We start from the raw sequence: 13,452 nt of genomic DNA, 5'->3' as shown, positions 1-13,452 counted from the left end.
CCAAACTGTGATGCAGCACGTTAGGATGCTCTCTATGTGAGTATAGATGTGCGTTGGCCAGCTCTCTTTCAGATGAGCTCACATTTACTGAAACATGCTAGGATTCCACCAGCAGAGGGGTTGAGACAGAGTCTGTGTTGACAATGGTGCAAGTGGAAGCATTGGTTAGGAGCCAAGGGTCAGCCTGAGATGGTGATAAGGATGGAGCCATGTGTCCTGACCCAATTGGAACTGCCTACAGCAGTGAAGATCTGTAGATCTCTGGCAGTCTAGAGACGACTTTTTCTCTCTTACAGGTGCGACGGGTTATTGGAGACTTTGGAATTCCCATTGCCATCTTGCTGGTGTTAATTGTGGACATCTCGGTCACTGACACCTACACTGAGGTAAAGGGGTACAAGTCAAACTCTGTGTTAACAACTCGTTCGAGTATTATTAGAAAATAGAACAAAACAGCACAGTACAGGCCCACTGTGTTATGCTTCCCTTTTAACCTACTCCAAGATCATTCCAGCCTTTCCCTCCCACATAGCCCTCCATTTTTCTCTCATTTGTATGCCTATCTGAGACTCTTAAGTGTCCTTAAACTGCCTCTATCATCAACCCTGGTAGGACTTCCCACACACCTACCGCTCTGTAAAAACCTACTCTGAAATCCCCCTTATAGTTTCCTCCAATCATCTTAAAATTATGCTCTCTCATATTAGCCTTTCCTACTCTGGAAAAAAAGTTGCTGACTGTCTACTCAATAATTGCCTCTTATCATCTTTCCATCTCTATACAATCACCTCTCATCCTCCTTCACTCCAAAGAGGAAAATCCTAGCTCACTCAGCTTTTCCTCATAGGACATGCTCTCTGATCCAGGCAGCATCTTGGTAAATCTGCTCTGCGCCCTCTCTAAAGCTTCCTCATCCTTCCTATAATGAGGCGACCGAAACGGAACACAGTATTCCAAGTGTGGTCTAACCAGAGTTTTATAGAGCTACAATATTGTCTCGCACCTCTTGAACTCAGTCCCCTGACTAATGAAAGCCAACACTCCATATGCCTTCTTAACCAGCATATCAACTGGCGCAGCGACTTTGGACATGGACTCCAAGATCCCTCTGTTCCCCCACGCTGCCATTGACCTAGCCTTCAACTTTGATCTTCCAAAGTGAATCACTTCACACTTTTCCAGATTGAACATCTCCTACTTTTCAGCCCAGCTCTGCATCCAATCAATGTTCCACTGTAACCTACAGCAATCTTCTAGACTATCTACAGCACCTCCAGAAGCACCTGCACTTTTCTCTGGCGTTTTGTGTGATGTGTGTTGCTCAAAATGGCCTCCAGCCTCTTCTCTGACGACCGGGATTGTCTCTCACTCCACAGAAGCTGAACGTGCCTCTGCACTTCTCGGTTACCTCTCCCAGCAAGCGGAGCTGGTTCATTCACCCCCTAGGCAAGGACAACAGCTTCCCTCTGTGGATGATCTTTGGCTCAGTGATTCCTGCCCTGCTTCTCTTCATCCTCATCTTCATGGAGACCAATATTACCACGTGAGTACAAACAAATCTCCTCCCCCACCCTCATCTACCCCTACTACCCGTGCTCTCACAGGGCATTCTGGGAGAGAATCCAGGGTGCTGGTGATGCCTGCCACAGTCTAATAGTCCAGGCTCCTGTACCTCCTCCCTGAAGGCCACATTGCGAAGTGGGCATAGTCTGGATCGCAGGAGTCCGTGATGATGGACGTCCACCTTTGTGAGGCATCGCCTCTTGTCCTGACTGGTGGAGAGAGTTGTATTCACGATGGAACTGACTGAGCCCTCCACTCTCTGTATTCTCTTGCCTGCATATTCAGTGTATAAATGCCATGGCAATTAGCAGGGCAGTACTTTACAAGCATAAGTTAAACTTTAAGGATTAAAGATTAGATTAGCTTTATTTGTCATATGAACATTGAAACATACAGTGAAATATGTCATTTACATCAATGACCAACACAGCCTGAGGATGAGCTGGGGGCAGCCCACAAGTCTCACCATACTTCTGGCGCCTAAACAGAATGCACACAACTTATTAACCCTCACCCGTACATGACTCCTACTTGACAAGAATAATTACATTTAAAGCAGTTAATCATTTGGAAAACTGCAGGTGACACATTGAGACACTGTGCGTCTCCTTTCCTGCCATGAGATATTTTCCAGAGAGTACCATGTCTATTAATGACAGCTAAAGATGTGAAAAGTTCAAAGATTTTTAAAGTTTATTTTTCACATGTACATCGAAATTTTGAAGCCTATAGTGAAATGCTTCTTACGAACCCTAACGTGTACGTCTTTGGACTGTGGGAGGAAACCAGAGCACCCGGAGGAAACCCACGCAGTCACATGGAGAATGTTCAAACTCCTTACAGACAGCAGTGGAATTGAACCCTGATTGGTGATTGCTGGCGATGTAAAGCAATGCGCTAATCACAACACTATTGTGCCATCCCTAACCTAGTCCTAAATTAACATAAATTATTCATAACTTGCACGACAAAATAAACATAATGATACTAGTAACACACACAAAATGCTGGAGGAACTCAGCTGGCCAGGCAGCATCTGTAGAAAAGAGAAAACAGTCGACGTTTTGGCCCAAAACCCTTCGGCAGGACTGGAGAGAAAAAGGAGAGGCGTAGAATTAAAAGGTGGGGAGGGGGTGAAAGAGAAACATAGGGTGATAGGTGAAACCGGAGGAGTGTAGTAAAGAGTTGGGAAGTTGATTGGTGAAAGAGATACAGGGCTGGAGAAGGGGGAATCTGACAGGAGGACAGAAGGCCATGGAAGAAAGAAAACTGGGGAGGAGCACCAGAGGGAGGTGATGGACGAGCAAGGAGATAAGATGAGAGAGGGAAAAGGGAAATGGGGAATGGTGAAGGGGGGTGGCATTGCCATAAGTTTGAGAAGTCAATGTTCATGCCATCAGGTTGGAAGCTACCCAGCCGGTATATAAGGTGTTGTTCCTCCAACCTGAGTGTGACCTCATCATGACACTAGAGGAGGCTATGAATTGACATATTGGAATGGGAAGTGGAATTAAAATGGGTGGCCACTGGGAGATCCTGCATGTTTGGGCGGATGGAGCATAGATGTTTGGTGAAGCAGTCTCCCAATCTACGTCAGGTCTCACTGATATACAGGAGGCCACAGTGGCAGCACTGGACACTGTATATAACCCCAACAGATTCACAGGTGAAGTGTCGCCTCACCAGGAAGGACTGTTTGGGGCTTGAAACATCTTGTCCATAAGATGTTGCCTGGCCTTCGGAATTCCTCCAGCACTTTGTGTGTGTGTTGCTTGGATTTCCAGCATTGCAGATTTTCAGCTGTTTGTGATTGATAATGACTCTAATTCAAGTTGTGGGAAAGAAAAAGAAACATAGTCCAAGGTAGTGTTAACGTTTTTCAGGTCAGTTTGAGAACCTGATGGCAGTGGGGAAGAAGCTGTTGTTGAACCTTGATGTATAGGTCTTCAGGCTCCTGTACTGCTTCCTTACTAGCAGGATCAATAACCATCAACCTCCACTTTAAATTTACTCATTAACTTGGCCTTCACAGCCATCTGTGGCAATGAATTCCATAGATTCACCACCCTCTGCTGAAAGAAATTCCTCCTCATTGCTGTCCTAAATGAATATCCCTCTATTAGACAATAGACAATAGACAATAGGTGCAGAAGTAGACCATTCGGCCCTTCGAGCCTGCACCGCCATTTTGAGATCATGGCTGATCAACTATTATCAATACCCAGTTCCTGCCTTGTCCCCATATCCCTTGATTCCCCTATCCATAAGATACCTATCTAGCTCCTTCTTGAAAGCATCCAGAGAATTGGCCTCCACTACCTTCCGAGGCAGTGCATTCCAGACCCCCACAACTCTCTGGGAGAAGAAGTTTTTCCTTAAATCTGTCCTAAATGACCTACCCCTTATTCTCAAACCATGCCCTCTGGTACTGGACTCTCCCAGCATCTGGAACATATTTCCTGCCTCTATCTTTTCCAATCCCTTAATAATCTTATATGTTACAATCAGATCCCCTCTCAAGCTCCTTAATTCCAGCGTGTACAAGCCCAGACTCTCTAACCTCTCTGCGTAAGACAGTCCAGACATCCCAGGAATTAACCTCGTGAATCTACGCTGCACTTCCTCTACAGCCAGAATGTCCTTCCTTAACCCTGGAGACCAAAACTGTACACAATACTCCAGGTGTGGTCTCATCAGGGCTCTGTACAAATGCAAGAGAATTTCCTTGCTCTTGTACTCAATTCCCTTTGTAATAAAGGCCAACTTTCCATTAGGCTTCTTCACTGCCTGCTGCACTTGCTCATTCACCTTCAGTGACTGATGAACAAGGACTCCTAGATCTCTTTGTATTTCTCCCTTACCTAACTCTACCCCGTTCAGATAATAATCTGCCTTCCTGTTCTTACTCCCAAAGTGGATAACCTCACACTTATTCACATTAAACGCCATCTGCCAAGTATCTGCCCACTCACCCAGCCTATCCAAGTCACCCTGAATTCTCCTAACATCCTCATCATATGTCACACTGCCACCCAGCTTAGTATCATCAGCAAATTTGCTGATGTTATTTTCAATGCCTTCATCCAAATCGTTGACGTAAATTGTAAACAGTTGTGGTCCCAATACCGAGCCCTGTGGCACCCCACTAGTCACCACCTGCCATTCCGAGAAACACCCATTCACCGCTACCCTTTGCATTCTATCTGCCAACCAGTTTTCTATCCATGTCAATGTCTTCCCCCCGATGCCCTGAGCTTTGATTTTACCCACCAATCTCCTATGTGGGACCTTATCAAATGCCTTCTGAAAATCAAGGTACACTACATCCACTGGATCTCCCCCATCTAACTTCCTGGTTACATCCTTGAAAAACTCCAACAGATTAGTCAAGCATGATTTACCCTTGGGAAATCCATGCTGGCTCGGCCCAATCCTATCACTGCTATCTAGATATGCCACTATTTCATCCTCAATAATGGTCTCTAGCATCTTCCCCACCACCGATGTCAGGCTGACAGGTCGATAGTTCTCTATTTTCTCCCTCCCTCCTTTCTTAAAAAGTGGGATAACATTAGCCATTCTCCAATCCTCAGGAACTGATCCTGAATCTAAGGAACATTGGAAAATGATTACCAATGCATTCGCAATTTCCAGGGCCACCTCCTATTCTGAGGCTGTACCCTCTGTCCTAGACTCACTCACTATCGGAAATACCCTTTCTCTGTCCTCTCCTCCAGCTGGGCTTTTCAATATTCCATAGGTTTCAATGAGATCCCCACTTATTCTTCTAAACTCCAGTAAGTACAGGCCCAGAGCCATCAACTGCTTATCATACATTAACCCTTTTGTTACCAAAACCATTCTCGTGAACCTCCTCTGGGCTCTGTCCAAAGTCAGCCTCTCCTTTTTCAGAGAAAGGGCCCAAACTGCTCACAATACTCCAAGTGTGGTCTGACCAGTGCCTTATAAAGCCTCAGCATTACATCCTTGCTTTTATATTCTAGTCCTCTCAAAATGAATTCTAACATTGCATTCCCTCTGACTCAACCTGCAAATTAAACTTTAGGGAATCCTGCACAAGGACTCCAAAATCCCTTTGCACCTCTGATTTTTGAATTTTCTCCCTGTTTACAGAATGGCCTACACCTTTATTCCTTCTACCAAAGTGCATGTCTATACACCTCCCTACACTATACTCCATCTGCACTTCTTTGCCCATTCTCCCAATCTAAGTCCTGCAAACTCCCTACTTCCCCAACACCACCTGCCCTTCCACCCATCTTTGTATCATCCAGAAACAAATCTCGTTGTATAAAGTATACATACTTCGATAATAAAAAGTACTTTGAACTCTTGAACTTTGAACTTAGCCACAGAGCCATCAATGGCATCATCCAAATCATTGACATATAATGTGAAAAGGAAAGAAATTGCCTCTTGTAAATGTCCACCCATGATTTGACTGGCTGAGGTCACCACTTTGTAGCCTCTTGTGTTCCTGTGTATTGAGGTTTCCATACAAGGACATTAAAAAAACTTGTCGCTACATCTCCTTTTTACTTTCCCCCTCTCAGCTTAAATGCCCTCTAGCACTTGGCATTTGTATCCTGGGGAAAAGATCCTGACTGTACATGCCTCTCATAATTTTATAAACCTCTCTCAGGTCTCCCCTCAGCCACCAACACTCCACAGAAAACCATCCACGTTTCTTCCACCTCTCCTTACACCACTTCAGATTCAGGTACAAGTTTAGTTATTACACGTACATCAAAGCATACAGTGAAATGTGTCATTTGCATTAACAACCTGTACAACCTCGGGATGTGCTGAGAGCAGCCGGACAGTGTCGCCGCACATTCCAGCGCCAACATACCATGCCCACAATGCTCAGCAGATCAACACAGAACACGATAAGCAACAAACAACAGTCAAAAAAGCCCATTTCGTCCCTCCCACCCACACATGCTGACGTGCCCTCTAATCCATGCAGCATCCAGGTAAACCTCTTCTGCAGCCATCTTCCTTTAATGAGGCGACCAGAATTGAATGTAATACTCCAGATGTGGCCTGACTAGAGTTTTATAAGGCTGCAAAGTGACTTTCCGACTTTTATACTCAATGCCCCGACTAACGAAGGCAAGCATGCCACATGCCTTCTTTACCACACTATCTACTTGCATGCCAACTTTCAGGAGATACGTACACAAGACCATATGAAAACAGAGCAGAATTAGGCCATTCAGCCCATTGAGTCTGCTCTGCCATTCGATCTTGGCTGATTTATTATCCCTCTCAAGCCCACTTTCCTGCCCTCTCCCCGTAACCTTTGATTCCCTTACTAATCAAGAACCTATCAACCTCCACTTTAAATATACCCAATGACTTGGCCTCCACAGCCGTTTGTGGCAATGAATTCCACAGATTCACCACCCTCTGGCTAAAGAAATATCTCTTCATCTCTGTTCTTCAAGGGAGGTTCTTATATGGACTCTGTGGACGCCAATATCCTTCTGTACATGTTTTGAGTCCTACCATTAATTGTATATTTAGCCTTGCATGCCACTGGACCATGACTCCATTCTGTCAAGGACTATGTGTTGGCTACCCATGTAACAGTGTCCCCATGATAAACAAAATCATGTACGGGTGTTCTCCATTAAAGGAATAACCCCTTAGGACAAGAGTTTCCAACCCGTGGTCCATGGTTAATGGTAAGGCTCATTGGCTTAAAAAAGGTTGGGAGCCCCTGCCTATGGAGAACATTCCTCTCAGGTGATCACACAATTACACCTAGTGGGGTGAGAGAGGAGGTGGAAATAACGTTGGGTAAGGTCATTGGTGGTTGGGTGGAATGGAGGGGCAGGAGATGGGGAAAATGTGGGGGAAGATTGGTCAACAGAGGGGCCTCCTTTCCCCTAATACCCTGTTAGATTCAAGCCCTCCTCTTTCCCACTCCACAGACTTATTGTCAGCAAGAAGGAACGGCGCCTGGTTAAAGGCTCCGGATTCCACCTGGACCTGCTCCTCATCGGCATGGGGGGCGGTGTCTGTGGCATCTTCGGTCTTCCCTGGCAGACGGCAGCCACTGTACGCAGCATCGCCCACGTCAATGCCCTGACTGTCATGAGCAAGAGCACTGCTCCGGGAGAGAAGATCAAGATCAAGGAGGTGAAAGAGCAGCGGATCACTGGGATGCTGGTGGCATTGCTCGTGGGTGAGTCACACCCAAGGGTCCGTCCTCCCTCATGTGCTGAGTCAAGCTGTTTGTTCATGGAGGTATCACCTGTGCATGGGGATATTGGGGAAGGGTTATTTGTATTAATGGAGATCATTAGTGGATTATTATTACCTCATGTACTGAGGTACAGTGAAAAATTTTATTTTTTAATGTACCTTAGAAAGTTTTTTTACACAGAGAGTGATGGGTGTGTGGAACGTCCTGCCAGGGATAGTGGTAAAGGCAGATACATAAGGGGACTCTTAAATAGGTACGTGGATGATTGAAAACTGGAAGGGTATATAGGAGGGAAGAGTTAGAATGATCATGGGCCAAAGAGCTTGATTGTGCTGTAATATCCTGTGCTCTGTGTTCTAGAAAGCATCCTATCCAGATGCAGCACAGCTTGGTATGACAACCACTCTACCTGTGACCACACGAAATTTCAGAGAGTTCTGGACACAGCTCAGCACATCACAGGAACCAGCTTCCCCTCCATGGACTCTGTCTATATTGGTCGCTGCCTCAGTAAGGCAGCCAGCATGATCAAAGACCCCACCCACCCCAGACATTCTCTCTTCTCCACTCTCCCACTGGGCAGAAGATACAAAAACCTGAAAGCACGTCCCACCAGGCTCAAGGAGCAATTCTACCCCACTGTTATCAGACTCTTCAACGGTCCCCTTGTATGATAAGGAGGACTCTTGACTTCATAACCTAACACGTTATAATCCTGCACTTTCTTGTTTATCTGCACCTCACTTCTTTGTAACTGTCACACTTTATTCTGCATCGGTGACTGTTTTAACTTGTTCTGGTTCAATGCCCTGTGTAATGATTTGATCTTGTAAACAGAAAGCAAGACAAGTTTTTCACTGTATCTCGGCACATGTGAAAATAATAAAGCAATTCCAGTACTAGCCCCAATCCCTACAGATCAGCTCATCACTTCAGTATATCCAGGTAGTACAGGGAAAAGCAATAACAGAGTGCACAGCAACACAGAACAGCAGAGCACTTCTCAGTTATAGTTACAGAAAAAGTGCAGGACCATAACAAGGTAGATTGAGAGATCAAGCGTGTAATTTCAATAACAGATTGAGACAGTACAAGGGAAAACAATGACAGAATGCAGAATAAACAGTTACAGAGGAAGTGCAGTGCAGGCAGAGAACAAAGTGCAAGGTTATAATGAGGTAGATTGTGAGGTAAAGTGTCCATTTTATCGTGCCCAGGGACTATTCAGAGTCATATAACAGAGGGGTAGAAACTGTCCTTGAGCCTGATGGTATGTGCTTTCAGGCTTTTGTATCTTCTATCTGATGGGGGGGGGGGGGGGAAGAGAGAGAAATTCCAGGATGTCGGATTATGCTGGATGCTTATCGAGTTAGTGAGAAATATAGACAGAGTCCATGGAGGGGAGGCCAGTTCCTGTGATGTGCTGAGCTGTGTCCACAACTCTCTGCAGTTTCTTGTGGTCACGGGCAGAGCAGTTACCGTACTAAGCTGAGATACAATCTGACAGAATGCTTTCTGTGGTGGATCAATAAAAATTGTTGTGTGTCAACAGGGGCCTGATGAATTTCTTTAGCCTCCTGGGAAAGTAGAGGCGTTGGCAAGCTTCCTTGGCTGTAATATCTACATGGTATCTACTTTAGATCCCAGCCCCCAGTCTGTCCCCATTCTGATACTTCATTGTGACCACCTTCATTTTCCCTCACCATCTCTCACTCTTCCAGAGGAGATGGGCCAGCCTATGGAGGGGGGGAGACTGATGTGACTGAAGGGGGTGGGATGTTGGGGTGGGGTCTTGTGGAGGTGTGGTTGCGCCCCTTAATGATGTCATGTGCATCTCCCTTCTTCCCACCAGGACTGTCGGTGGTCATGGGCACTGTGCTACGGATGATCCCCATGGCAGTTCTGTTTGGGATCTTCCTGTACATGGGGCTGACATCGCTGACGGGAACCCAGCTGTATGAGCGACTGCTGCTGATGTTTATCCCGGCCAAGTTCCACCCGGACCACGTCTACGTCACCAAGGTGAGTGTCCTTCCCCAGTTCCCACTCCGTCAAGCATCATAGAGTTGGACAGCATGGGGAGGTGCGGGAGGACTGGAGGCAAATTCATAAAGAGAGCTGAGTCAGTGTCTGAACAAAAAGAACTCGTAGGGCTCTGGGGACAGAGCAGACAGTTGGATGGGACGGGTTGCTAAAACATTGAGCCAGTATAGACTCAAAAGGTCAAATGGTCCCATTACATCCCATAGTCATTCTATGACTCTGCACTTTCTCAGTCTAATTCACAGCTCTATCTTCACATCTGTATAAAGTGGCCACGAGTGTTTATTTGTGGTCTTCCTCTGCCGTAGCCCATCCACTTTGAGTTTGAATGTGTTGTGCATTCAGAGATGCTCTTCTGCACACCACTGTAACGTGTGGTTAATGTCACCTTCCTGTCAGTTTGAACCAGTCTGGACATTCTCCTCTGACCTTTCTCATAACAAGGCACTTTGCCCACAGGGTGTGACTGGGTGTGTTTTTGTTTTTCACACCATTCTCTGTAGAAACTATTGTGGTGAAAATCCCAGGAGACCAGTGGTTTCTGAGATAGTCAAATCACCCCATCTGACACCACGGTCAAAGTCACTTAGATCACATTTCTTCTGCACGCTGATGTTTGGTCTGAACGACAACTGAACCTCTTGACTGTGTCTGCGTGATTTTATGTATTGAGTTGCTGCCACACAATTGGCTGATTAAATAATTGCATTAACAAGTCATTGTCTAGGTGTATCTAATAAAGTGGCCACTGAGTGTATGTTCTATATTTTAAAGATTCAAAGATTAGCATTATTTGTCACACGTACATAGAAACATCAAAACATAAGAGTGAAAAGTGTCACTTGTGTCAATGACCAGCACAGTCTGAGGATATGGGCCAAACTCTGACAAATAGAACTAGCTCAGTTTGGCATCTTGGTCAGCATGGATGTGTTGGGCCAAATAGCCAGCACTGTACTGTATAACTACATCACCATGACTCCAACAACCTACACCAATATACTGTCTTTTGCATCAAAACACCTCTGGAGAGAGAGCACAGAAGGGCAGTACAATAGCATAGCAGCTAATGCAATGCCTTACAGCACCAGCTGTAAGATCAGGGTTCAATTTCCACCTCTGTCTGTAACGAGTTTGTATATTCTCTCGTGACCATGTGGGTTTCCTCTGTGTGCTCCAGTTTCCTCCCAAAGATGTATGGGTTAGAGTTGGTAAAATCCTGTGCATGCTATGTTGGCGCCAGAAGTGTGACAATGATTGTGGGCTGCCCAGCACAATCGTCACTGATTTGATTTGAAGCAAACAACACAGTTCACTGTATGTTTTGATGTATGTGTGAGGAATACAGCTAGTCTTAATCTGTGAAAACACAGTCTTGAATTAGAATTAGAAAGATCATGGCCATAGAATGATGATGGGATGGAATGGTATAATGTAGCATCTAACACAACGCTTTACAGCACCTGCTGTAAAATCAGTCAGGGTTCAATTCTCTCACTGCCTGGCAGGAGTTTATATTTCTCCCCCATCACCGTGTGTGTTTCAAAAGTTCAAAGGTTCAATTTAATGTCAGAGAAATGTATACAATATACATCCTGAAATGCTTTTTCTTCACAACCATCCACGAAAACAGAGAGGTGCCCCCAAAGAATGAACGACAGATAAACATGAGAACCCCAAAGTCCCCCCCCCCCCCCCCACAGCTCCTCTGGGTGCTTCGGTCTTCTCCCACTCTCCAAGGACTAAATGATCGGTGTTTGTAAGCTGTGTGTGCTGTGTTGGTGCTGGATGTGGGCCGCTCCCAGCACATCCTCAGACACAAACAATGCATTTGACTGGACGTTTTGATGTGAGAGATAAAGCTAATTTGATCTCACCTCCTGTTTGACTCCAGGTGAGGACTTGGAGAATGCACCTCTTCACCAGTATCCAGATAGTATGCATCATCATCCTCTGGGTCATCAAGTGCACCATTATCTCCTTGGCCTTCCCATTTTTCCTCATCTTGACTGTGCCCACACGCCGCTACCTACTTCCGAAGATATTCCAAGAACGAGAATTGCTGGCGGTGAGTGGGAATAATAGATGCTGTTGCAACAAATCTTCTTGTTTGTGTGCAAGGAGGACATAGAGTAATATTGCACAGGAACAGGCAATTTAATTGCTGTGGAGGATTTCTTACCCTTGTGTAATAATGTCTTTCCTGATAAGTGAGGTCAGTCTGCTTAGCAGGTGAGACTTGTGGCTGTGAAACAATCCCAGGTTCTGGGGTGGTTGCAGGAGTTGAGCCTGGGAGTATAGGAAGTGGTTCTAACATCTCTGGACACCTTTCTTCTCCTTTGATCTCCTCAGCTGATGATGTGTTGTCTCCAGATGACATCAGGCACTATCTCAACTGTCCACTGTGTAGGGCAGTGGTGCAGTTCTGTCCTTAATATTTTCAAGTACCCACTTTTAATCATCTCTGTAGTCCCTTGCCAGAACTGCTTGTCCAGGAGTGAAACATTGAACCTCCTTGTAGGAGGAGCCCTCAATTTGTCTCAGCTGTTTGTCCAGCATACTCCTTCTTAGATTTGGTTTGAGGAGATCCGACCACGAGCCAAGGGACAAGCCAGGAACAGGTGAGTTGTTGGTTGTGGAGTGTGCTGTATTGCGATATGCAAGGAGGGCATTGGTGAGCTTCTGATTCAGTGTTCTGCTGACTTTGCTCACAGTGTGTTCTTTAGGCATTAAGACAAAATTTTCCACCAAGACATTTGTAGCTGGGTGGTACAGTGCAGATGTAATATGCCTTATTCCGTTCATTTTCAGAAATGACTAAAACTGTTCTGTAGTAAACTGTGGTCCATTGTCACTGACTGAAACACCAGTCCTTGAGAAGAGATTCTCAACACATCATTGGTGTGTGAGGCTGCAGTGGAAGCTATTGGAAACACTTCTGCCCACTTTGTAACTGCATCCACTACTACTAATAAATTTCTGCCTGTAAATGGTCTGGCAAAGACAACATGAATCCTCTGCCAGGGACATTCCCGGGGATGGAGAGGTGCTGCTCTTCGCATCTTTTGGATGTGCTGGCATTCTGAACCATGCATGGCAAAGCTGCTCGATCTGCTAATCTATCCCAGACCGCTAGACAATGCTTTGGGACAAAGCTGCTCGATCTGCTAATCTATCCCAGACCGCTAGACAATGCTTTGGGACAAAGCTGCTCGATCTGCTAATCAATCCCAGACCGCTAGACAATGCTTTGGGACAAAGCTGCTCGATCTGCTAATCTATCCCAGACCGCTAGACAATGCTTTGGGACAAAGCTGCTCGATCTGCTAATCAATCCCAGACCGCTAGACAATGCTTTGGGACAAAGCTGCTCGATCTGCTAATCTATCCCAGACCGCTAGACAATGCTTTGGGACAAAGCTGCTCGATCTGCTAATCTATCCCAGACCGCTAGACAATGCTTTGGGACAAAGCTGCTCGATCTGCTAATCTATCCCAGACCGCTAGACAATGCTTTGGGACAAAGCTGCTCGATCTGCTAATCTATCCCAGACCGCTAGACAATGCTTTGGGACAAAGCTGCTCGATCTGCTAATCTATCCCAGACCGCT

At 45.7% G+C, this 13,452-nt stretch overlaps 1 protein-coding gene across 5 annotated transcripts in view; it reads left to right on the top strand.

The window, feature by feature from the left end:
* Positions 1–13,452, top strand: part of LOC140728069 (anion exchange protein 3-like) — a 222,127-nt gene that overhangs the window by 152,257 nt on the left and 56,418 nt on the right. For all 5 annotated transcript variants that reach the window (XM_073046232.1, XM_073046233.1, XM_073046228.1 and 2 more), the window contains exons 18-22: positions 297–386; positions 1,377–1,543; positions 7,524–7,777; positions 9,651–9,820; positions 11,736–11,909. In XM_073046232.1, coding sequence (XP_072902333.1) covers positions 297–386; positions 1,377–1,543; positions 7,524–7,777; positions 9,651–9,820; positions 11,736–11,909 — 855 coding nt within the window. The remainder of the gene's footprint in view (positions 1–296; positions 387–1,376; positions 1,544–7,523; positions 7,778–9,650; positions 9,821–11,735; positions 11,910–13,452) is intronic.

The sequence above is a fragment of the Hemitrygon akajei genome, chromosome 5, assembly GCF_048418815.1.
Source record: "Hemitrygon akajei chromosome 5, sHemAka1.3, whole genome shotgun sequence".
Taxonomy (NCBI): Eukaryota; Metazoa; Chordata; class Chondrichthyes; order Myliobatiformes; family Dasyatidae; genus Hemitrygon; species Hemitrygon akajei.
The sequence above is the reverse complement of the archived record's forward strand: the minus strand, read 5'-3'. Positions and strand labels throughout refer to the sequence as shown.